Below are 24,509 nucleotides of genomic sequence, written 5' to 3'. Positions count from 1 at the left end.
CAGTTGGTTGGAAAGGGGTATGAAACACACCGTTTTGAAACCTATCTCTAATAGACACGTTAAAGATATATGCCTCAAAGTTAAAAAATGGAACCTACCGAATTTAAGTGGTATTAATTTCCACCTATTAAACTAACCTTTTGTATTAATTACACATCAATTATGTAAATCACTCATTTAAAAGATAATATGAATAAAATCTCAATTTTTTTTGGAAAAAAAATTGCTCATAAATAAATTAATTACTTCAATTAATTTAAAAAAAACGCCAATTGAAGCGATAAGAGATAATAATAATAATAATAATAATAATAATAATAATTATTATTATTATTATTAATGAAAAAGTGGGACAAAAATAAAAGGGAAATGACCCCTCTCTATTAATTTAACGTCACATATAACATTACACCATACACATCAAACAGTCACAATTACGAGGCATAGAGCATATGTTGTTCATACTTCCTACAATTCATCCAACCAACCACTTACTTAATTGGTCTGAGCAGTCACTAAATTTTTTAAGCCAATATTAGTTTGATCATACTCATGTTAAGATTTAGTGTAAAGACCGACTCACCCACCTCATAGAGGTTAAATCAACGAACATATTATTGTTAAACAAAGATTTCACTCCGTTTATCACTATGAACTTAATTCAAATAATTTAATATCATACTTCTAAAACTAAATAATTACATATTTAAATTCGGTTAGTCAAACTAAAAACAAATCATTTTATTCGCTGTCATCTTCAACTTTCTACCACACATTTGTTCAAACTAAAACTAGTTCCGATTTGTATGCTACCTTGAAATAGGATTTTTAAATTCTCTACCGTACATTCAATTATACTCTCTCTCTCCTCCATTTTTACTCTCTCTATATAACCCCGACACCACCTTCCGTCCAAAAACACGTTGGGTGTGACACCCGATCAAAATACATCGAGACAACAACAAAAAGAACAGAATATTGTTTAAGGTTTCTTCGTTCGTTTTTGTTTAAGTTTTTTATTTGTTTCGGTGTATTTGGATCGTGTCTCTCAACGTCAAACCCATAATCATGTCTCTCTCTCTCCTCTTTGTGGGCCTATTCTCTCTCTTATTCTCCCCATCAAACTCCCTCCCTCTCTCCTTCCCTCTCACCTCCCGTTCTCTCTCCGAAGAACCCTCAATTTCTCCATTATACCCTTCCCTCTACTCCAAAGCCGCATCCAAACCACCCGCCAAGCTCCCTTTCAAATACTCCAATGCCCTGGTCGTCTCCCTTCCGATGGGAACGCCGCCGCAGCTGATGGACATGGTCCTAGACACCGGCAGCCAACTCTCTTGGATTCAATGCCACGGCAAAGTTAACGGAAAATCAGTTAAACCCGGAATTAAGTGGTTTAACCCTTCTCTCTCCTCCACTTTCTCTTTCCTCCCATGTAACAGCTCTCTCTGCAAACCTCGAATTCCCGATTTTACCCTTCCCACTTCCTGTGACCCACGTCGCCACTGCCACTACTCCTACTTCTACGCCGATGGGACCTTGGCCGAGGGTAATCTCGTCACTGAAAAATTCTCCTTCACCGCCTCTCCCATCGCTATCGGCTGCGTTAAGCCCTCCGCCGAAAATAGGGGTATTTTGGGAATGAATACCGGACACCTCTCCTTCATCTCTCAGGCCAAAATATCCAAGTTTTCCTATTGTATCCCGGGTCGAAGCAGGTCAGATCTAACCGGGTTGTTCTACCTTGGAGACAACCCGAATTCGGGTAAATTCAAATATGTCAACATGTTGACTTTTCCCGAAAGTCAAAACTCCCCGAATCTTGACAAATTGGCCTACACCCTCCCAATGAAGGGGATAAGAATCGGCAGAGTCCAACTCAAAATCTCTCCGGCCGTTTTTAAACCAGACCCAACTGGGTCCGGTCAGACCATGATTGATTCCGGCTCAGAGTTGACTTACTTGGTAGATGAAGCCTACAACAAAGTTAAAGCAGAGATCGTGAGATTAGTGGGGCCCATGATGAAGAAAGGATATGAATACGCCTCCGTCGCCGACATGTGTTTCGACAGTGCAATGGCGGCGGCGGCAGGGTCGAGAATTGGTGACATGTGGTTTCAGTTTGAGAATGGGGTGGAGATATTGGTTGGGAAAGGGGAAGGGTTATTGACGGTTGTGGAAAAAGGGGTGAAGTGTGTGGGGATCGGACGGTCAGGTAGGCTTGGAACTGAGAGTAATATGATCGGAAATGTTCATCAGCAGAATATGTGGGTGGAGTACGATTTGGCCAATAAGAGAGTTGGGTTTGGTGGAGCTCTGTGTAGTGGATTGAAGGCATGACCATAGACGGTGAAGATTCATACAATCATATATTTCATTGCGATGGTGTGTATATAATTATATTAAGTATATGAGTATTAATAAGAATAATTAATTTCTCTCCCAATTCGTCACTACATGTATGGTTATTTATAAAGTGCGGAAAAAATTATATCATGAACTTAAATGTTCGTAAAATCTATTTCAATGAACTTAAAACACGTGCACATGGTAGACCTTAAAGTAGATTCACGTACACCTATATAAACCATTAGGCGGGCTCGTATATGTACCCATAGACCTACCTTTCTTCAACGAGCATACAATCATGCTTCAGGAAAATTTGTAGAAGGAAAGGAGCGTGCATAATAACATGACATACATATTATCGTAATATATGCATCCATACTCATCATAAGGGAGAAGTATCTTGATGCACGGGACACACAAAGTTCACAAAACTTTAAATCATGACATATAAGTTTGATGCGGGTCTTACCTTCGTTCTTTCATAAATATAACTTTCGTGAATAGCTGTGACACTCGAGTAAATGAGGGGTACATAAATGAACCGAGACTACATCTCTTCAACAAGATGCACTTTCTTTTGGATGATACTATAACATACATGGCTTAACAATATTTCTCAATTTTAAAGAGAACACACTAACTATATCGTGCATGATGTCACAATCGCACTCGTGCATGATGTCACCATTGCACTTGACGTCCAAATTTCTCACAACTGACTTGTTTGCTTCGTTAGAACAAGTGTACAATCGCACTTTGCAAAAGATTTAGAATATGTGAATGAAGAAATATATTTGAAAATGATTTGAAAATGGAAGAAAACAACGTTAAAAAGAAAACGTTACATGACTTGTTACATGACTATAAGTGAAAACAACGTTACGTGACTATAAGTGAAAACAACGTTACATGACTATAAGCGAAGTGAAGTAAAGGCTTATGCAACCAGGAACATGTAACCAGGGACAACAACATGCAACCATATGCAACCAGGAACATGTAACCAGGGACAACAACATGCAACCATATGCAACCAGGATTCCATATGCAACCAGGATTGAGACATCTGCCATGCAACCATGCAACCAGGGTGGATAACCAAGATTGATACATCTACATCTGCCATGCAATAACCAGGGACAACATGCAACCATATGCAACCAGGATTGAGACATCTGCCATGCAACCATGCAACCAGGGTGGATAACCAAGATTGAGACATCTGCCATGCAACCATATGCAACACACCTTGTACAAGCATGACCATGACACATGGCATAACGTATAGAGGAATCATGCATCATACAACATCGAAGTAATCACAAGATACATAACATAACACGTATGTCTAATGGTATCCCACATAACATAACGCAACTTTCGTTATAACATAACATAACACCACACACGTCAAATAGTCACAAATACGACACGTGTAAGGAGCATAGAATGTTGTTCATACTTCATACCGTTCATCCAACCAATCCAATAATTAAACCACTAACTTGGTTAGCCCAAGCAATCACTAAAATTTCTAAGTTGATATTCGTTTGATCCTACTCATCGAGGTTTAGTTCTGAAACTGGCTCCCAACATCATTAAGGTTTGATCCTACTCATCGAGATTAAATCTACTATCATATTATTATTAGACAAGGATTTCACTCTGTTGATAACCGTCAACTTAATTGAATTCATTGAATCTATCACATGTACGGTCAAACTAAAAACAAACAATTTTATTCTCGGTGGTGATCTTCAAACTTCTACCACACATTGTTAAAACTACAACGTTCTTGATTTATACTACCTTGTAATAGGATTTTAAGTTCTCCACCGTACGTTTAATTATGCTCTCTCTCTATATAATCCGAACACCACCTCCTTCCAAAAATACGTTGGATATGACGCACGATCGAAATATATCGAGATAGTAACTCAAGAAACTCTCCTATCAAACTGTTCTTTTTTGTTTCGGTGTATTTCGATCGTGCGTCGTATCCAACGTCGAAACTCTTACGAACCCATAATCATGCCTCTCTTTCTCCACTTTCTCTCCCTATTCTCTCTCTTCTTCTCCCCATCAAACTCCCTCTCTCTCACCTCCCATTCTCTCTCCCAAAAGCCCTCCCTTTCCTCATCCTCTGCCTCCGCCAAGCTCCCCTTCAAATACTCCAATGCCCTTGTCGTCTCTCTTCCGATGGGAACGCCGCCGCAGCCGATGGACATGGTCCTAGACACCGGCAGCCAACTGTCCTGGACTCAATGTCGCGGCGAGGTAAATGGAAAATTAGTGAAGCCAGGAATTACCATGTTTGACCCTTCTCGCTCCTCCTCTTTCTCTCTCCTTCCTTGTAACACCTCTCTCTGCATACCTCAAATTCCCGATTTTACCCTTCCCACTTCTTGTGACCAACGTCGCCTCTGCCACTACTCCTACTTCTATGCCGATGGGACCTTGGCCGAGGGTAATCTCGTCACTGAAAAATTCACCTTCTCTAATTCCTTAATTACCCCTTCCATCATTCTCGGCTGCGCTAAGGCTTCCACCGAAAATAGGGGTATTTTGGGAATGAATACTGGACGCCTTTCTTTCATCTCCCAGGCTAAAATATCCAAGTTTTCATATTGCATCCCCGGTCGAAGCGGGTCGGATCCAACCGGGTTGTTCTACCTTGGAGACAACCCGAATTCAGGTAAATTCAAATACGTCAACATGTTGACTTTTCCCCAAAGTCAACGCGCCCCAAATCTTGACAAACTGGCCTATACCCTCCCAATGAAGGGAATAAGAATAGCCAAAAACCAACTCAACATTTCCCCAACCGTTTTTAAACCGGACCCATCTGGGTCCGGTCAGACCATGATCGATTCCGGCTCGGATTTGACGTATTTGGTAGATGAAGCTTACAACAAGGTTAGAGCAGAGATAGTGAGATTAGTGGGGCCCATGATGAAGAAAGGATACGAATACGCCTCCGTTGCCGACATGTGTTTCGACGGTGCAGTGGCGGCTGCAGCCGGGCAGGGGATTGGCGACATGTGGTTCGAGTTTGAGAATGGAGTGGAGATATTGGTCGGGAAAGGGGAAGGGTTATTAACCGAAGTCGAAAAAGGGGTGAAGTGCATAGGAATCGGACGGTCAGATAGGCTTGGGACTGGGAGTAATATAATCGGTAACGTTCATCAGCAGAATATGTGGGTGGAGTATGATTTTACCAATAAGAGAGTTGGATTCGGTGGAGCTGAGTGTAGTGGATTGAAGGCATGACGATGAACCGTGAGTTTCATACAATCATAACAATAATTTTATGTATGTATTTATATTTTCAAATTTTGTTAAAATAAAACAAAATTTGTTGTAATATGGGAAAATAAATACTTATTATTATTGATCTCTTTTTGTGCCTGATGACTCATTAGAAAATAAATATTAATTAATTGGTTCCTTTTTCTGAAGTATATGAGTATTAAAACACTTCCTCGGTCTATAATGTGTTAACAAATTCATTAAAAACATTTCGTAAACGATATCATGAACTTAAACGTTCGTAAAATCCATTTCAATTAACGAAAATTCTATGATGTAACTTAAGGGCTTCAATATAAACATAAGTATCGCTATCCTAGATTCGATTCCATGGTTTTCGTAGCGACACCGTCATCCTTACAGGGGTGTCTTACCTTTACTTGAAAAAATAACACGTGGCTTGAGTATTTAAAAATATTCGTAAGTAACCCTATTTTTTAGGTCAGAAAATGCAAATACATTCAATCATGTTCGGACCTATCATTTCATTATCATCATGACGTTGGTCTCACTTTCTAGTTCAGGCAGGGTGGATGTATACTACTTCTCTATACATGGTATACACTCGTGCACATGGACCCCGAGGTAGACTCGTATACGTACCCCTGAACTAGGTTTTTGACTAGTGCACACTCGCACGGCTGAAAAAGTCACAGATGGTGTACACAATATTGTATTATATGCATTCGTACTCATCACAAGTGCGAAGTATCTTGACGCACATGACACACAAAATGCATGAAGTCCCCACAACTTTAAACCATGAAATATACGTATGACGTGGGTCGTACCTTCGTTCTTTCATAAACATAAGTTTCATGAATAACATACATGACTAAACAATATGAAGAGCATATGCTAATATTAGTGTGCAGACATAAGGTATAATATAAAGACATGTAACAGAACATATACATCGCATGGTATCACACATAATAAAAAACAACTTTCGTCAACAGCATAACATAAAATCATACACGACAAACAGTCACAAAGCATGACACGGTTGGGGGTCACAGAGCACACATCGTTCATATTTCATACAATTCATCCAATCAATCCAATAGTAAACCCACTTAATCAGTTGACCTAAGCCGTCACTAAATTTCTCGAGGTTTAGTTTCGAAACGGACTCCCAAACTCATATAGGTTAAATCTACGATCACATTATTAGTAAAAAAAAAACTTCCACTCACAGGGTAACTTAATTCAATTCATTTAATATAATATTGTAATTCTAAACTAAAAAAATTATTTACATATTCAAATCCTATTTAAAGAGAAACTAAAAATAAATCATTTTATTCTCAGCTCCCTCCTGTCCTAGAATTTCTACCACACGCAGTCAAACTAAACTAAACTTGGTCGCTTATTTGTATACTATCTTAAAATAGGGTTTTTGAATTCAATTCTTATTTTATTTTATGCTCTCTCCCTATATAATTCCAACGGTAGTTCATTCCAAAAACACTTTGGATATAATCCACTGTCAAAAAATTCCAAAAAACACATTGGATATAATCCACTGTCAAAATATATCGAGACAACAACGGAGCGAATAGAAAAACATTGTTTAAGGTTGTAAGCTGTTCTTTTATTTGTTTCGGTGTATTTGGATTCGATTGTGCCGTATCCAACGTCGAAACCATCGGAAACCCATAATCATGCCTCTCTCTCTCCTCCTCTTTGTGGCCCTACTCTCTCTCTTATTCTCCCCATCAAACTCCCTCTCTCTCTCCTTCCCTCTCACCTCCCTTCCTCTATCCCAAGAACCCTCCTTTTCCCTCTCCTCCAAAACCTCACCCCTGGACTCGGCGAAGCTCCCCTTCAAATACTCCAACGCCCTGGTGGTCTCTTTCTCCATTGGGTCGCCGCCGCAGCCGATGGACATGGTGCTAGACACCGGCAGCCAACTCTCTTGGGTTCAATGCTACGGCAAAGTAAGGAGGAGGACAGAATCAGTGATTAATCGATTTGACCCTTATCTCTCCTCCACTTTCTCTCACCTCCCCTGCAACAACTCTATCTGCAAACCCCGAATTCTCGATTTTACCCTTCCTACCTCTTGTGATCGATATCGCCGCTGCCACTACTCCTACTTCTACGCCGATGGGACCTTGGCTGAAGGTAATCTCGTCACTGAAAAAATCACATTCTCTAATTCCTTAACTACCCGCTCCCTCGTTCTCGGCTGCGCTACGGCCTCCACTGAAAACAGGGGTATGTTGGGAATGAATAAGGGACGCCTCTCCTTCATTTCCCAGGCCAGAATATCCAAGTTTTCCTATTGTGTCCCGGATCGAATCGGGTCGGATCCAACCGGGTTGTTCTACCTCGGAGACAACCCGAATTCGGGTAAATTCAAATACGTCAAAATGTTGACTTTCTCCAAAAGTCGACGCTCCCCGAATCTTGACAAGTTGGCCTACACCCTCCCAATGAAGGGGATTAGAATAGGCAAAAACCACCTCAACATCTCGCGGGCCGTTTTCAAACCGGACCCATCTGGCGCCGGTCAGACCATGATCGACTCCGGCTCGGATTTGACGTATTTGGTAGATGAAGCTTACAGCAAGGTTAGAGCAGAGATAGTGAGATTAGTGGGGCCCATGATGAAGAAAGCATATGAATTTGCTGCCGTTGACATGTGTTTTGACGGCGCAGAGGCGGCGGTGGTGGGTCGGAGAATTGGCAACATGTGGTTCAAGTTTGAGAATGGGGTGGAGATATTGGTCGGGAAAGGAGAAGGGTTATTGACGGAAGTGGAAAAAGGGGTGAAGTGTGTGGGGATTGGACGGTCAGATAGACTTGTGACTGAGAGTAATATAATCGGGATCGTTCATCAAAAGAATATGTGGGTGGAGTACGATCTGGCCAATAAGAGAGTTGGGTTCGGTAAAGCTGAGTGTAGTAGATTGAAGGCCTGGTAATGGACGATGAACATCATATAATAATTCGTATCTATTTATATTTTCACGATTTAGTTATGAAAATGGATAAAAACATAAAAAATATATATATATTCACTTTAAACCAACCTCTATGGCTCTTCAAAACCAATTCAGTAATCTCTATTTTATATGATTGTTAGAGAGCACAACTACATCAACAAGGTGGTTGCTTGATAAAAAAAAAAAGAAGTTAGAAATTTAAACTTCTTTTTCTCTAGGTCTGGTCCTAGTTGAACCAAAAAGAACAAAATTCATATCGGTGTCATACAATTACTTAGCTGAGTGAGATACTAGAGGATTACGTACCATATGAGTAGACCCGACAAAATCTTGCGCACCATATGAGCAGGCCCGACAAAATCCTTGATAGCCTCCTTGATTTCTCCATAGAGAGAAATATGACAACAGTTCCCATGAAAACTCAAATCCTTCGTCCCATGAAAACTCTATCCTTCCCAAATATAATATAATGNGTATGAGAAGAAAAAAGATTACCAAGCAGCTCTTTTATTGCAAGTAAACATCACTTTAAGGCTTGCGCCAATATGCAGAATAGGGAAATGGGAAAAAAAACCAACATAAATAATTAAGAAATGGAAGAGAGATGAAGTTAGTAGGGAACCTTCCCATGTTGCTGCGGTAGATGAAGAGAAGCCATTAAGCCATACTAATGTTCCAGGCCTGAATAAGTAACAAGATTTTTAACTTTTTTGTTTTCTGTATGGAGACAATTCGACCTCAAGGCGACTGATTTCATCCTGTAGATCTTGTGAACTCATTCTTCTCTGCCTACTCGTCTTGTCATCGCTAATCAGGATCGAGAGACGCTTCAAACAAGAGAAGTACTCAGCCTTGACTTCAGGAGTTTCAAAAGTTGAACCTTTGAACTGCATTTGTGTGATCATTCATAATTTGGTTCAAGATCTTTAGAACATGTTCAAATACAAATGTACCAATGTTTTTGAGAGCCCTAATTGTTGTTAACACGTATTAAAGAGTGGGTAAAAAGGGGATGTAACAGTTACTTCAGGCTGTTCTTCAAGACCACAAATTCCATGAGCATTGTAGAGAGTATTTTAAATGTAATTTTATACAATAGTTGATAAACCTATTCCACAAAAATGCATCCAACCATATTTCGAAGTCTCTTTTTTCTCTTTTTGGTTCTACAGGGGTGAAGGTTTGAATCTTCGATCTTTAAGATCAGTAATGTCTTCAGAGATATATTCAAGTCGGCTATTTCAAGTCATTTTTGTTAGATGATGAAAGTCCCACATCAACTAATTTAGGGAATGATCGATCATGGATTTATATAATCAAAGAATTGTTAGACGAACACGACTCTCCACGATGATATGATATTGTCCGCTTTGAGCATAAGCTCTCATGGCTTTGCTTTGGGCTTTTCCCCAAAAGGTCTCATTCTCATGGAGAGAGTATTCTTTGATTATAAATTCATGACCATTCCCTAAGTTAGCCGGTGTGGGACTTTCATCATCTAACACCTCCCCTCGAACAAAGTACGCCTCCCCTTAATCGAGACTCGACTCCTTTTTCTTTTGGAGTCTTAGTCAATTTTGACTATGCCTTCGAGGAGGCTCGACTCCTTTTCTTTTGGAGTCCTTTGTTCGACATTTGAGGATTTACCAATCTATTGGCACAACTAAGTTTAAGGCATGACTCTGATACCATGTTAGACGAACACGACTTTCCACAATGGTATGATATTGTCCACTTTGAGCATAAGCCCNTTGCTTTGAGCTTTCCCAAAAGGCCTCATTCCAATGGAGAGAGTATTCTTTGATTATAAATCCATGATCATTCCCTAAATTAGCCGATGTGGGACTTTTATCATCTAACAGGAGTCCAACCTTCCTCGAAGGCATAGTAAAAAATGACTAAGACTCTAAAGGAGTCGAGCCTCGATTAAGGGGAGGCGTACTTTGTTTGAGGGGAGGTGTTAGATGATGAAAGTCCCACATCGACTAATTTAGGGAATGATCATGGATTTATAATCAAAGAATACTCTCTCCATTGGAATGAGGCCTTTTGGGAAAGCTCAAAGCAAAACCATGAGAGCTTATGCTCAAAATGGACAATATCATACCATTGTGGAGAGTCATGTTCGTCTAACAATTAATAACATGAGGGAAGAACCAAGCCCGACAACAGAAAATAATTTTTATGTTTCAATACAGATTCTAAGAAAATATGGTCATAAAATAAAATTTTAGCTAAAAGAATTCACTTGAAAATGGTACTATCAATAAAACTACTAGAGATGTAAAGCATTTATATCAGCATTCTAAAAAACTGGAATGTTAGACATTTCCTAGAACAAAATTTAAGTATCATTTCGTAATGGTTTCATAAATTTGTCATTGTGAACATACACTAATATATCCAGCCTGTGTATAGGGATTGATTAGCAATAGAAATAAAGGTTGGTTTGATAATAATTTCAAAATGTTGGCTAGATTTTAAGAACAGAAAATAGTAATAACAATTAAGTTTTAGAAAACTAGGTTTCGAAAATGAATCTAGAAAGTAAATCACAAATTAAAGAGATTGTTGGTAAACAAGATTTCTTAAACAAAAATCAAAATTGTCATCACCCGAGTTGTCTAAAATGCATATGCAGCCATGCAGGTCACTATGTGGCCATTGATGTCAAGCTCAAGGCACAGAAATAATAACAATCATAGACCGTGTTACCTTTTGATAAGCAGAAATGCATTCAAAGAGAACATTCTCAGCCTGCACAAGCGAAGGATCCTCCTGTAATAACACATTCCGGTTACTCAAAGTGGTAGCAGAAGAGCCAACGAAATTATATTTGATGAATGAAGGCACAACAAAGACGGAACACTCGTTGCTTCTGGAATGTGACAATTGATCCAAAGGAATTCAATAAAATTAAATAAGTTTATTGTAACATCTTCTCTCTTCCCACTGTCCTCATTTTTCTAGTTTTTAGTTTTGGAAAAGTAGTCCCTTAGATTTTTGGTCTTCACTTGTTCTTCCATTGTCCCTAGGATTCAACTTGATGCCAAAAATATTTTATGAAAGATCAACTGAACTGACCGACTCTACAACAGTTCACTCTCAGTTGGATGGCTGTTCTACAAAACTCCATCATGTATATGACCTCCTTCAAGATGAGTACAACTCACCAACTGGACCCAATATTAGCCAACACATAATCCGAGGAAGTGTAAAACAAATATCTTTATCTCAACTCTGTTACATATTATATATATAATCGCATAATTCAAAAGGATTTTATGTTTGTAGGGTCAAATGGTTGTACCTAAGGTCAGTTGAGATTAAGTAAACCGGCCAAGATCCTCACAGATATTAAAACATATGCACACTCATATACATACGACACCAATACTACAGTTCAGAAGCAATTGTATGTTTAGGACACCATCACTGCTAACCTTTGATACTTTCATCTCTTGCACGATGATTTCCAAATGTCCTAGAGCATCAAGGGACTGTAACTGCAAACACAATATAGATGTCCAATTGACATGAGAAAATTCCCATCCATGAGTCTTGATCTCATTGAAAGGACATAAACATAGAACGTGGATGAAACAACGGACAAACACACTGATGCACCTGGTATTTCAATTTCATGAGCTCCATTCTTTGTTTCTTTTGAAATAAAGAGAAACCTTAATTTGAGGTACTCTATTAGTTAAATTATATATGTTATATTCCTTAATATAAATGACCAACATCAAGACAACCAACATTGAGAGTAAACATTCTGTAGTGTGGATGCACATTCTCTCATATTGGTTGATATGTATGAACAACAAAATTTAATCCAACTCCCAAAATGAAAATTTGGGTTCATTGTTTGGTTATAAAAAAATAATCAACATCAAGAAGATATTGTTCTATTCTGATTTTGATTTAGAATAATTATTCACATACTCACTCATTTCATTTTGGTCGACTTCGAATAAATTTACATTTAATTAAATAGCTACATCTAAAATAGTTGTTCAGCTCAAACCTTCAAACCTATTGGCAGTACCAAGCAATGGTCTTGATGCTTAGAAGCTCATGAATTGAGTGAGTTTCTACGGATTGATAATTAGATACATAAATTTGGGCTATGGATACATTTCAAGAAAACAAATTTAACAGGCAAACGTTAAATATGACGAAACTGCCTTTCTTCATTATATAGAAAGGAAAACTGACCAGTATGAGAAGTGCAGTACGCCCGTCCCTTCTAGTTTCTCCATCTTCATGATTTTTTTTCTTCTCACCATGCTTGCTTATTTTATCTAATACTCCTCGTGATATCCTACCATTGAGTGATATTTACATAAGCTTATAGTAAAATCATAACCCAGGCTACCCAGCTTAACTACGGTGATTTGAGTCATAAAGTCATCTAGGTTAACTATCCTTATTTTTCGTGATGACTATTAAATGTGGGGAAGGATTTCGGACAATCCAATTAAATTTGTAAAGCTAACATGATTAATGGTCTATATAATTCTATCTTTCAGAAGATTAAATTCAAAAAGCTAGAGGCCTCTTATACTAGTAGGCATTTTAAATTATATGATTTCCCAATTTTACCTATTTCAAGGTGTTGACCCCCCTACATCAAGTAAAAGAATATTTCCAGTTTCCATCAAATTGTTTAAGCACAACTGCTCTTTTCCTTCCCATGTTATCCTTCTACACTTCAGCTTCTCGTACAGCAGTGGTAGGTGGCTTGTAACATATATATGACCACACTTGAACACGTTTTATCAACTCAATAACAAATAGCTAGACAAAGTAAATATTTCAGAATGTTGCTAGATGATCTCGTCATTTTTTTTTTTTTTTTTTTTTTTTTTTTTTTTTTTTNGTTCAGGAGACCAAGCTAATTTGCGAAGGGTTTTCATCATTTTAATTTTCTTCTTGAAAATCTCAAATTCGAAGATTGGCCTTCGCAAATCTATTTCTACAGAAATGCTAAGAAACTTTGATCGCAACCTGACCACTAGAAGATAGAACTTCGGCAATGGCAATGGTTACTACTATGGATATGGATGGTTTTGAAAGATTGTAGGCCCTTGAATTTCCTAACATGTTCCCATGGATTGTAGAGTCCTGAACATACGGGTTCATTTAACTATTATTCTGAATATTTATTCTCCCCGCATAATTTTCTAGTTTCTTTAATAAGTTATTTCCTTCTTAGAATTTAGCCTGCGTATATGACCCTAGAGCTGTCCTTCGGATTACGATAGAAAAGTGAAATCTCAATACAAACCTTATAGAGTTACTTAAAAGTTCTTCAGCTTTATCAATTCCAATAACTGCTTTAGAAATATCAGTCGCCTTTAGTTCTTTGGAACTTTGCATTACCACTCGAGCAATGTTAAGCATGTTAGCACCAATCTGCACCACATTAGTAGATATGGAGTTATTATTAGTCGAAGAGCAGATGTTTCAGACAAAACTGAAAAAATAATGCATTTTTCTAAAACTTCCATAATTTCCCTAACATACAAAAACAAAAATGCATTAAACAGGAAAAAAAGAGTATAGTTATTTTATTAATCACGTCCTCAGAATACAATCTGAATGTTATAATTGAAAACCTGGATGTGGTCCTTAGGAAGTAAGGTTTTCCGTGCATCAAGACACCTGAAAGATATGACTTCGTTAGAAGACTCTTTTTTGTAAGTTGCTAAAACTCAACAGTTCACCTTTCAAAAAGCTCCTGTGCTTCATTCAAGCATCCATTGGCATATAACGTTGACGCCAAGCCGTCAGCAGAATTTATAGTTTCCAGAGAATTCCAGCCCTACACCCATAAGAGATATACTGAGTTCGCCAATTGACCAAGTATGCATAGACACAAGCAGGCACATAACAGAAACAAAAAACCTATGGGGGTTAAGTATTACTAAATATCGATAGCAATGTTAGTTAAAGATTAAAACTTATAATGAACTCTATGTTACATTGCACAATATACTAAATTTTAATTTTGATAGTCATTCTGCTTCACAAGTATCAACCCCTAGCGTGTGTATAAAGGAATGATATGAAGTATTCCTTCCCTTTATCTCCCATAGTACTTTGTGGGCCGTTAGGATTTTCATGAGTTACGATTTGGAGTTTGGAACCGCTACTTTGGAATGCTTCAACCTTTGGGGAAGACTGTTGGTTAATTTAACAAACCCTAAAGTGTCACTGCCAGATCAACTGCACATAGGCTCCACACGCCACCGGAATTTCTCCAACCATTGTCGTGGTTCAACCATCCTGCTGTCCACATTCAGCTTGTATGCTTATTTTGATCAAAAGTAGCTCATATTTGGAATGATTTCAGGAAGGAAAAAAAGGGTTTTTGGTTTCCAATTCTCTCCGTACTAAATTTTTTTAGGTTACTGCTGGACTCTAATTTTGTGCATTCAAATCAAATTTTGTATCTATGTTTTCGTGAGTGTCATTTTTTTTAATGGAATGGTGGAACAAACCCCTGCAATCATATCTGATATAGTTCATTTGAGGACTAGTTTTGACGATCAAATACGAGACAGAGGGTGTGTCTTCATTGTCATAAGCTTGGTCACATGAAGTGTGATGGTAAGGACTTATTGTTTATCAAGTAGATTTTGCTAAAAAGGCCTGCCACTTTGAGCACAATATCCTCTCCTGTGGTCAGTAAAATTCCCATTCTCACCGCGTATTTCAGTAATAACTAGCTTCTGCACTGTTCACCAAACAACGGAAAAGACTGGAGTATTCATCACCAAATTTTGATCAATCTACCCTTACATGTTGCCTTGTACGCGTCATGTCAATATAGGTTAAAATCATGAAGTAGACATTCTTAAATCATGACATAAAATTGAGAGAGAGATCAAGAAGTTAGAAAAGACAAATGCATGCACTCCACATCAAAAAGGAAAAGACATTACATGAGCACTAGATCCCGAGCAAAAACTAAAGCATAAAAATATAGTAAAAAAGAAAAGATGAAGATGAACCTTTGATAATTCCATAATGTGCAAAACTTTTCTTTGCACATTCTCAGCTTCAAAGAGATTATTAGACTTCATATATATCTGGAGCATCAGGAAGACAACAAAATTATTAACGATAGCTCAAGTAGAACTATAGAATATGATTAAAAAGGGGGAAGAAATAGGAAAATTTTATAAGAGAGAACTAACATGCTCACATATGTTTCAATAATCACATATATTCAACAATCCTACTCTCCTGCTTGTAATTCATCTCCATGGACTATAAACTCTGGAGTTTTTTACTGTAACGACTGCAACTAGTACTTCTCATCTATTTGATTCACTTTATTTCTTATTATAAAGAAAAAATTAGAGACTTGAATGGTAGTCTCCATCTACTGCAAGAAAATAAACTACTAAACTAACCTAGACAATCTCCTTACAATTTGTCCCATGATCATAAAGCAAGTAATCTTTCATCTATCCTAAGCTTTCTAGAGATTCTAACTGTATAACATTTTCAAATCTCATTATAATTTTCAAAAATAAGACTTAAGAGAAAATGATTAAATGTGTTATTCTTGTTGATAACTAGGCATGTCTAACATTATCTATCCTAACAAAGGAAAGACTTCCCGAAGTGATAAAGGGTCAACTTTTTTGATACACCAAAAGAGAAGAAAAGATGGAAAGTAAAAGATTATAGGATAAAGCCTAACCTTAGCAAGATATCGCAATCTTCTGACGCAAAGAAATGACTCACCTAGGCCACCTTCCTACATGATGAAACAATACAAGGTTGTGAAACATGTAACAACGGAATTATGGTACAATGTTGATGTTGATATACCTCCAGTATCCTTATGGAATCCTGGATCAGGGCCTCAGAATCTTTTTCCTCCCCCAAAAGGTATAGCACCTGCATGGAAAACATATATTATTATTTGAAGTATCAAGACAATCAACATTGAAGCAACCAGACTTGGTCGTGTACAAGTATTTAGCTTCTGTTACTATATAAGCTGATTATTGATCTAGTGTATTTAAAAAAAAAACAAATGTCAGTCGAAAGTCAAATATTTAGAGGATGAAAAACAAAAAAAAAAGAAAAAAAAAAAAACAATGTGCCAAAACTAATATGATAAAACAAGGATCTCAGAGCATACTGTTCCAAGATGGTACATAGTATCCGCATAATCAACATGGCCATATCCGAGAACATGACCTTTGATCTGAAGGACAAAAAATCATAAGTGAGATGACAAAACAGAACAGAAATTATTTATTCGAGTACAAATGACAAGCCTCCTACCTTCAATGCTCGCTGTCAACCAGATCATATAACATCAGCCAGAAGGAAAAAAATGTTAGCATGAATTTGCACATCAAAGAATCATTAAAAGACAAAATGCAAAAAAAATATATATATATATATTAATAACTAGGCTTCGGAATTAATTTGTACATAATATTTAAAGTAAGCATTGAAAAAAGGAGTTTATAACATCGAGAAACTATCACATATCAAATTTACTAATCTAGGGGGAAAATCATTATAAGCAGGAAAGCTATAAAAATGAAATTCTACCCTCAAATCATGAGTATGACCATAAAATTACTGGTAAATTATATTTCACTAAAACCTAATGACACCTTATAATTGTTGTTTTAATAAGAGATGAGATTGCACTAAAACAAAAGAAGAACAACCTGGGGGTTGGGGGTTAGAGAGAACCCCTCCCAAGAAAAAAAGTACTACAAAAAATCTTTCCAATTGTTGAAAAGTGTAGTAAGTTTGTAATTACTAAAGAATTTCTTGGGACTAAAAGCTCGCCAAAAAGCAGTAAGCTGTACATTTGAGTAAAAATAATAATAAAAAGAAAGACGACTTATATTCAAAGGATCTTTGGTTCCTCTCCGACCAAATATGCCACAAAAGGGCACAAATCACACGTTTCCACAAAATAATAGCTTACTTAGACATCTTCCACCCCCAGAGAGCCTCCAAGATCCATTCTTAGATAGATATAGGTAGGCAAGCATTCAAACCAAAAGTAACCTACGCGCAATCTTTGATAGCAAAATGACAATGGAGAAAGATGTGGTCTAGATTCTCTTTACAACTCAGGCAGAGGCAAGAAAAACAGAGGGGTGATAAAGATCAATTTTTACACTTCCTTTGAAACAGCTCATGTGTGCTTGAGGCTCTATGAACAGACAACAAAAAAAAAAAAAAAAAAAAAAAAAAAAAAAAAAAAAAAAAANAAAAAAAAAAAAAAAAAAAAAAAAAAAAAAAAAAAAAACTGGACTTTATTTAGGTATTATAAGTGCAAAATTTCATCATAAGATCAGAACTAATTTTTGGGATTGTTTCTTCCACTTAAAAAAAAAAAAAGAAAAAAGAAAAAAAAAAAGCAGACTCAGTGGAGAAGCTGCCTTTTGAATCTAGAGAGACCATATAGCCCTCTCAGAACCAAGCTGTTAAAGTTGCATTCCCGGGCTAATGTTCCACTTAATCCCCGAAGGGGTACTTGAACTCTTCTCCAACAAGGTATAAAATAACTAAGGTTTGGGCCCTCCTCGCTCTGGTTCTACTTCTGTGGGGACCAAGAAGCAAGAGCTTAGACCACCACACACTATCATCTCCAACTCCCAGCCGCACCACATCAATGGAGACAACCGCACACAATCATCTCCAACATCCAAAAATATGAGGATGTTCGACTAGCAAAAATATGGATGGTAACCATAATGGGAACAAGTGAAAATAATTGGAATATTTTGATACCTCATAGCAATTGCCGGCTTCTTTTAGCTTCCTCTGAACTAGATAAAACTGTCCAAGGTTGTGAAGTGCAGAACCAACTCTGAACAATAAGAGTTCGAATCACATCAAAGATACTTTATATATATATATATAAGAAACTAGATCCGTTAAGAAAAATGATAGAGCAAAGCAGAGCTGATTTTAAAACCTTAAGACTGAAATTAATTTTGACCTTATAGTAGGCACAATATCTGAAGCAATGTGAATCAAATAAACACCACAATATTTAATCAAGCAAACATGTCTACTTTCAAATATTATATTGTCTACAGGATAAATTCATGTTCGATTGAAGATCGATTATCACATGGGTACTTTCTACAGAGCTGAACATGAATAACCTCGAAACGTTCACCCTCACTGTGACATACACATGTGTCATAGGGTAGCTCGCTTAGGTCACAGGGCCCAGGGGTGGTGGAGAGCTAACACCATGCCTCATACTAAAGTACATTTTGAGGCATTTTCAAACTGGCGGGTGTAGACATAATTTTGGCGTACGGACATACATTGTTGTGGAGCGTCCGTCCGATGTCTGATTGACACCAAATTCGGCGAGCTTTCATATTTCATAGGACGGACTTGACTCCACAACCGCATGCCCAAATTCCCTTCAAAACACCAACTTTCAAGGTTAAGGCCCCGGACCGTACCTAGCTCTTCAACAAGCCTATCTTTGACACTCTTGTCTACTCTTTACCCTTAACTTGCTTATGCCTCGTCTTCTCTTCAATACCCCCTTGTGTGTGTTAGATGATGTACCGTCCTCCTCAGTCGCATTAGGGCACTTGTCTAGACCCTCACGTGGTCGAATGGGCGCCACTTGAGGATCTCCGCTTCTTTTGTGGCAACCTGAGGGTCACAACCTACTCTCTTCATAGTAAGGTTGTGACACTAGTCATGGTCTTTGGTCAATCATTTGTGCCACCCACATACTCCAAAGTTATCGTCTCCGCACCCTTCTCCCAGGCATCAGTCATCAAAAGTTTGTTCAATCATATCCTTACACACCCATACAATCATCTACAACACATGCTATCATCACAGATTGCCCTCCATGTTCTGTCTTACACCCCTACCATATCCTGGCCACATTGCATGCTGGGCCTTATACTCTACCATATCAAGGCCCTCATCATGATATTCCAGCTGGAAGTTCCTTAACATACCATAGGAAATTAGAGAAGAACATGTTGTTTCCATGCAATAAATAAAAAAATAAAAAAAATAATAATAATAATAAGAAAAGGATGCTTCTAGTTCATGTACAAGCGAAGTAAAGCTGATAAAAAGGATGCTTCTAGTTCATGTAAGGAAAAAATGTGAGGTTTGCTACATAGAAAAAGATAGCAAGATTCAAGAACCTTATATCTTCAGAGCCATAGGATTCCTCCAATATGTTGATGGCCTCCAGATACATGGGCTCTGCTTTGTCAAATGTTTTCGTGACTCTATACAGTTCTGCCTAAAAAGAGCATAGCAAAATGTATTTATTACTTAGTAATGCTTCACAATCTAAAATAAATGGCATTATCGCATAACAGTCCTTGATTGTAGATTTTTCTATGCAAGGTAAATACGTGATTTTAGTAAAGAAGTTTTGATATTAGAACCATTCCAGAATTCTAACAACCTAGGTTCTACGTCAATTTAATGTAAATAATAGGAACGCACAAATGCAAATATGGAAAAAACTTGTAGGTAATCTAGCCCAACAAATTTAGATACTATTCCAACAACATGAAGACCTCATTTTGGAATTTACATCCTTACTTTCTTGTTTGTTCTTTGATTAACGATCAGTCTGTATCTTGATATATATATATATATATATATATATATATATATATAATAAATGATGACTTTGATGAAGCAAAAAAGTCTCCAGGTTTAATAATAACTAATAACCAAAATAATATGATTCATCTAAAGACTGGGCTTTTTTAATATAAAAAAAATATTTAAAACAGAAATATACTGACAAAATGAGAACAACAGCCTAAGGGTAGAGGGGTGTGGGTTCCCTCTACTCAACCAATCTAATAAAGCACAGCCTCCCAATCTTGGAGGGCAACAGCCTAAAGGCAGCTTATTTTACTACAAATATTTTGTCTAACATCTTGGTTGGAAGAAATCTTATTCCATTAGGTTATTCAGTGACTGCAGGAAAGTTCTACTCAATGATTCTAAAAAGGTAAAACAAGAAAAAGATTAGAAAATACAGCAGCTACAATACCAGATTGTTGAAGGCAGAAGCAACATGAGGATCCCTCTCCCCAAAACCTTCTTTAGCTTCTTGAATCGCAGAAACAAAATATCTTTCAGCTTCTTCAAGTTTCCCCTAATTAAAGAAAAAGATTATGATACTTCTTTCTGCAAATCATTAAAAAAAATTAACTGCTAGTGAAGGTAAAAGAAACATGCTTGCCTGCAGAAACAAGTCCCGAGCATTATCAGTAAAAACCCTCCACTTTGAAGTATGTAGATTTGAAATTACAGAACCATCCTCCACTTTGCGTAGTCCAATAGTGTCACTCTCCTCAATACCATTTTCAGAACTTGGCTTAGAGGGTGCGTCTTTAGCTAAGACAGGATTTGAGTTTATTCCAAGAATTATAGCTGTGCACCACAGAGGCTAATGGGTGTCATTACAACAAATTATCGATCTTCACAACATCATCAATTCACAGAAAAATTTGTTAAGAAATACAAAAGCTATAAGAAATAGCTGGTAAAAGAGTGCAAAAGGCAAGAACCTCAAAAAGGTTCTACAAAAACATAAAATCCATCACCCCAACAAAAATTCAGTAATCACCACGGCTATTTATAACGGAAAACAAACAAATTATTTGAGAACCTCATTAAAATTGATTGAAAATTTGGTGTTAAATTGGATAATATTGAAACAGCCCAAGTCCACCACCGCTAACAGATATTGTCCTCTTTGGGCTTTATTTTTCGGACTACCCCTAAAGGTTTTAAAATGTGTCTGTTAGGGAGAGGTTTTCACACCCTTATAAGAAATGTTTCGTTCTCCTCTCCAACCGAAGTGGGATCTCACAATCCACCTCCCTAGGCAGACCAGCGTCCTCGCACACTGCGTGGTGCCTGGTTCTGATACCATTTGTAACAGCCCAAGCCCACCGCTAGCAGATATTGTCCTCTTTGGGCTTTTCCTTTCGGGCATCCCCTCATGGTTTTAAAACACGTCTGTTAGAGAGAGGTTTCCACCCCCTTATAAATAATACTTTGTTCCCCTCTCCAACCGATGTGGGATCTAACAAGTACTCGGGGTTGGCATCCCTATTGTTCCCCCTCAAACAGTTACAATGATGGTTGTGCACTCCTAGATGTCTCGTTCATTTCATGCTGGAAACTAACTATTCAAAGTTTCTTCTAAGGAAATTGGAGACATCAGAGCTTTAGTAAAAAAATAAAATTACCATAAGTTTAGTAGGGAAACAAGGAAATCAAATAAACATCAAAAGAGGAAGAACACGCCCTAAAGGCCTAGGGATGAGGAATCCCTAAGACTAAAACAGAAGAATCAAAAAACAAAAGGCCTCCAATCTAGTAGTTAAATAACTTCTTATTTTGTCATTTGGTGGCTTTACACAATTTTAAAAAACCTTGTGGCACCCCTAGGAGCACTCTTATGAAAATCTAGATATGGTGATTATGCTTTTCAGGCAAGGACAAGGAATTGGAGGTGTAAGCCAAATATACCACAAAGGCTTCCAAGTTCCAAGAGCTTATGCCAACAAATAATGTTGAACAAGCAAGACCAGAACATATGGCCTTGATCCTCTTTTTTATACAAAACAAACCAGCCCAGAAATAGAAAAGGTGCTTTGGAATTTGTACAAAATATTGGCAGAGTGCCACTATTTTTTTGTTTTTCCTTAAAAAACAAAGCTTCTATCAAGAAGAAAGGAAAGAATACAAAAATACCGCCCAAAAAATGGAGTCAAAACAACTCCTAAAGACTTAACCCGATAAGAAAGGCTCTAACCCAATAACACAAGACTGAGAGGATAAATACTAAAGAAGACGTTGTTTTTCTTTACTATTTTGGGTTTACAGCTCAACTGAAATGGATGCCTTTTCCAAGAAATGATGCAGCGAGGATAAGTTCATTAAGAGCAATTTGCAAGAGAAATCCTACAGAAATTCAGCATCCAAAGCATGCAATCTAAGCATTGACAGGGTCTCATATTGGATATCACACATGAATTTCATCTTCCGTGAGATTTTGTCCAAAATTTAGCCACCAAGGACAAGGTGCCCCAGCTAGCAGCCACTGACTGTGACCAAATACATGGACAAGTAACCAAAAAAACTGAAACGCGTACATAAAATGGTGAAAACAGCAGACCTGCAGCAGGTCCAGAGAAAAGAACCCATGGAAAACCATTGAGATAACCATCGCGATAGTCATTGCTATTATTGCGAGAAGAAGATTTCACATTGCCTGCAAGAAAAAAAAATGATTAGCGAAAATTAAAGCCATTCGGGGAATTGTGAATCAATTAAAGAACCGTTCAATCATTTTTCTATGCCGTGAACAATTTGAAAACCAAGTTTAATCTGGATTTCGTGGTCGGAGATTAATAACATGTCTCAAGGTTTCTTACTCCTATATAATGCAAAACATGACTCGCAACACAAGCTAGCTAAGAACTAATGGCAGTTCAGTTATTCGAACATCATAGAACTTAGCTCCAAGCGAAAACTTATTCCTAATCTTCTATAATTCACATAATTGCAGGTCCAACAATTTTGCATCAACAAATTCAGTTAAGAACTAATTGAAGAGCCTGAATTACGTACAGCGGGAGGAGAAGATCGGCACGTTGATAGAAGTGGGAGTTTCGGAAGTGCGATTGAATGCTGTAGAACGAAAGCTCAATCGCTTCAACCATTTGGAAGCAGCTGTTCTCGTGTACATCCTCGTCTGCTTCGAGCGGTTTCTGGAATGATGGACTGAGTGGAGCAAGGCGAAGCGGGTTTTAAGGGGTTTTTCCTGAACGGTACGGTACGGTACCGCTTTTTTTCCCCTTAACCCGCCTTTTTTTTTTTTTTTTTTTTTTTGNTTTATTAAAATATTAAAATTCTTATAAGAGAAAAACAAATGCAATCTCTATAGAATTCCATGAAATTAACAGAAATTTTTGTTTTGTTTTTTAGAGACGCTTTTTCTCTATTAAAAAAAAATATGAAAGGGATTTTATTTATCCATATTATCTAAAATCAAAATATTTGATATATTTTATATTTTATGTGATGTCCCACCTTGGTTGGGAGGACAAATCACCTTTTGTTAAGGGGCGAAAACCTTCCCCCAGCAGACCATTTTAAAGACTTGAGAGAAGCTCGAAAGGGAAAGTCCAAAGAAGACAATATCTGCTAGCGGCGGATCTGGACTGTTACAAATGGCATCAGAGCCAGACACCGAACGATGTGGTCCCTTTTTGCTGTTACCCGAAGGGGGCCCCAGCAGACAATTTTAAAGACTTGAGAGAAGCCCGAAAGGGAAAGTCCAAAGAAGACAATATCTGCTAACGGCGGATCTAGACTGTTACAAATGGTATCAGAGCCAGACACCGAACGATGTGGTCCCTTTTTGCTGTTCCCCGAAGGGGGTAGACACGAGCCGATGTGCCAATAAGGACGCTAGGCCCTAAAAGGGGTGGATTTGGTGGGGTTCCACATCAATTGGAGAAAGAAATGAGTGTCAGCAAGGACGCTAGGCCCTAAAAGGGGTGGATTTGGTGGGGTTCCACATCAATTGGAGAAAGAAATGAGTGTCAGCAAGGACGCTGGGCCTCGAAGGGGGTGAATTGTGATGTCCCACGTGAGGACTCTGGGTCTCGAAGGGGGTGGATTGTATTGTCCCACATTGGTTGGAGAGGAGAACAAACTACCATTTATAAGAGTGTGAAAACCTTTTCCTAGCAGACGCGTTTTAAAGCCTTGAGAAGAAGCTCGAAAGGAAAAGCATTCATATCAGATTTAAATAAAAGCTCTAACGATTCAAAGACGATTCAAAGATCCTTTCAACCACACTCAAATAGT

The 24,509-nt window shown here is 37.8% G+C and overlaps 4 protein-coding genes across 4 annotated transcripts; 3 read left to right on the top strand and 1 right to left on the bottom strand.

Annotated features, from left to right (window-relative positions):
• Positions 1-1,068: 1,068 nt before the first annotated feature.
• LOC111789286 (aspartic proteinase PCS1-like) lies at positions 1,069-2,411 on the top strand. Its single transcript, XM_023670005.1, has one exon. It carries the CDS (start codon positions 1,069-1,071, stop codon positions 2,335-2,337), a length of 1,269 nt encoding a protein of 422 aa, XP_023525773.1. The 3' UTR covers positions 2,338-2,411.
• A 1,966-nt stretch (positions 2,412-4,377) lies between these two features.
• Positions 4,378-5,697, top strand: LOC111789363 (aspartic proteinase PCS1-like). Its single transcript, XM_023670114.1, has one exon. It carries the CDS (start codon positions 4,378-4,380, stop codon positions 5,614-5,616), a length of 1,239 nt encoding a protein of 412 aa, XP_023525882.1. The 3' UTR covers positions 5,617-5,697.
• Positions 5,698-7,298: 1,601 nt separating this feature from the next.
• LOC111788783 (aspartic proteinase PCS1-like) lies at positions 7,299-8,692 on the top strand. The gene has a single exon (XM_023669286.1). The coding sequence runs from the start codon at positions 7,320-7,322 to the stop codon at positions 8,583-8,585; it is 1,266 nt and encodes a 421-aa protein (XP_023525054.1). The 5' UTR covers positions 7,299-7,319; the 3' UTR covers positions 8,586-8,692.
• A 390-nt stretch (positions 8,693-9,082) lies between these two features.
• Positions 9,083-23,499, bottom strand: LOC111788782. Its single transcript, XM_023669285.1, has 18 exons — positions 23,265-23,499; positions 22,810-22,905; positions 20,863-21,053; positions 20,671-20,775; positions 19,799-19,899; positions 18,396-18,474; positions 16,920-16,931; positions 16,774-16,839; positions 16,458-16,526; positions 16,327-16,383; positions 15,629-15,706; positions 14,339-14,436; positions 14,231-14,276; positions 13,900-14,027; positions 12,828-12,933; positions 12,050-12,112; positions 11,322-11,384; positions 9,083-9,493 (listed from the first exon to the last, which is right to left on the bottom strand). Exons 1-18 carry the CDS (start codon positions 23,380-23,382, stop codon positions 9,308-9,310), a joined length of 1,662 nt encoding a protein of 553 aa, XP_023525053.1. The 5' UTR covers positions 23,383-23,499; the 3' UTR covers positions 9,083-9,307.
• Positions 23,500-24,509: the final 1,010 nt, after the last annotated feature.

This window comes from Cucurbita pepo, chromosome LG02 (genome assembly GCF_002806865.2).
Source record: "Cucurbita pepo subsp. pepo cultivar mu-cu-16 chromosome LG02, ASM280686v2, whole genome shotgun sequence".
In the NCBI taxonomy this organism is placed as follows: Eukaryota; Viridiplantae; Streptophyta; class Magnoliopsida; order Cucurbitales; family Cucurbitaceae; genus Cucurbita; species Cucurbita pepo.
The sequence above is the reverse complement of the archived record's forward strand: the minus strand, read 5'-3'. Positions and strand labels throughout refer to the sequence as shown.

Excerpts from the sequence above, each read along its gene's own strand:
- LOC111789363 (XM_023670114.1), top strand. The coding sequence starts at position 4,378 with ATGCCTCTCTTTCTCCACTTTCTCTCCCTATTCTCTCTCTTCTTCTCC.
- LOC111788782 (XM_023669285.1), bottom strand. The coding sequence starts at position 23,382 with ATGTACACGAGAACAGCTGCTTCCAAATGGTTGAAGCGATTGAGCTTT. Across the intron at positions 14,277-14,338 it reads GCACAGGAGCTTTTTGAAAG|GTGTCTTGATGCACGGAAAA; the intron begins GTGAACTGTTGA and ends CATATCTTTCAG. Across the intron at positions 9,494-11,321 it reads GCATTTCTGCTTATCAAAAG|TTCAAAGGTTCAACTTTTGA; the intron begins GTAACACGGTCT and ends ACACAAATGCAG.
- LOC111789286 (XM_023670005.1), top strand. The coding sequence starts at position 1,069 with ATGTCTCTCTCTCTCCTCTTTGTGGGCCTATTCTCTCTCTTATTCTCC.
- LOC111788783 (XM_023669286.1), top strand. The coding sequence starts at position 7,320 with ATGCCTCTCTCTCTCCTCCTCTTTGTGGCCCTACTCTCTCTCTTATTC.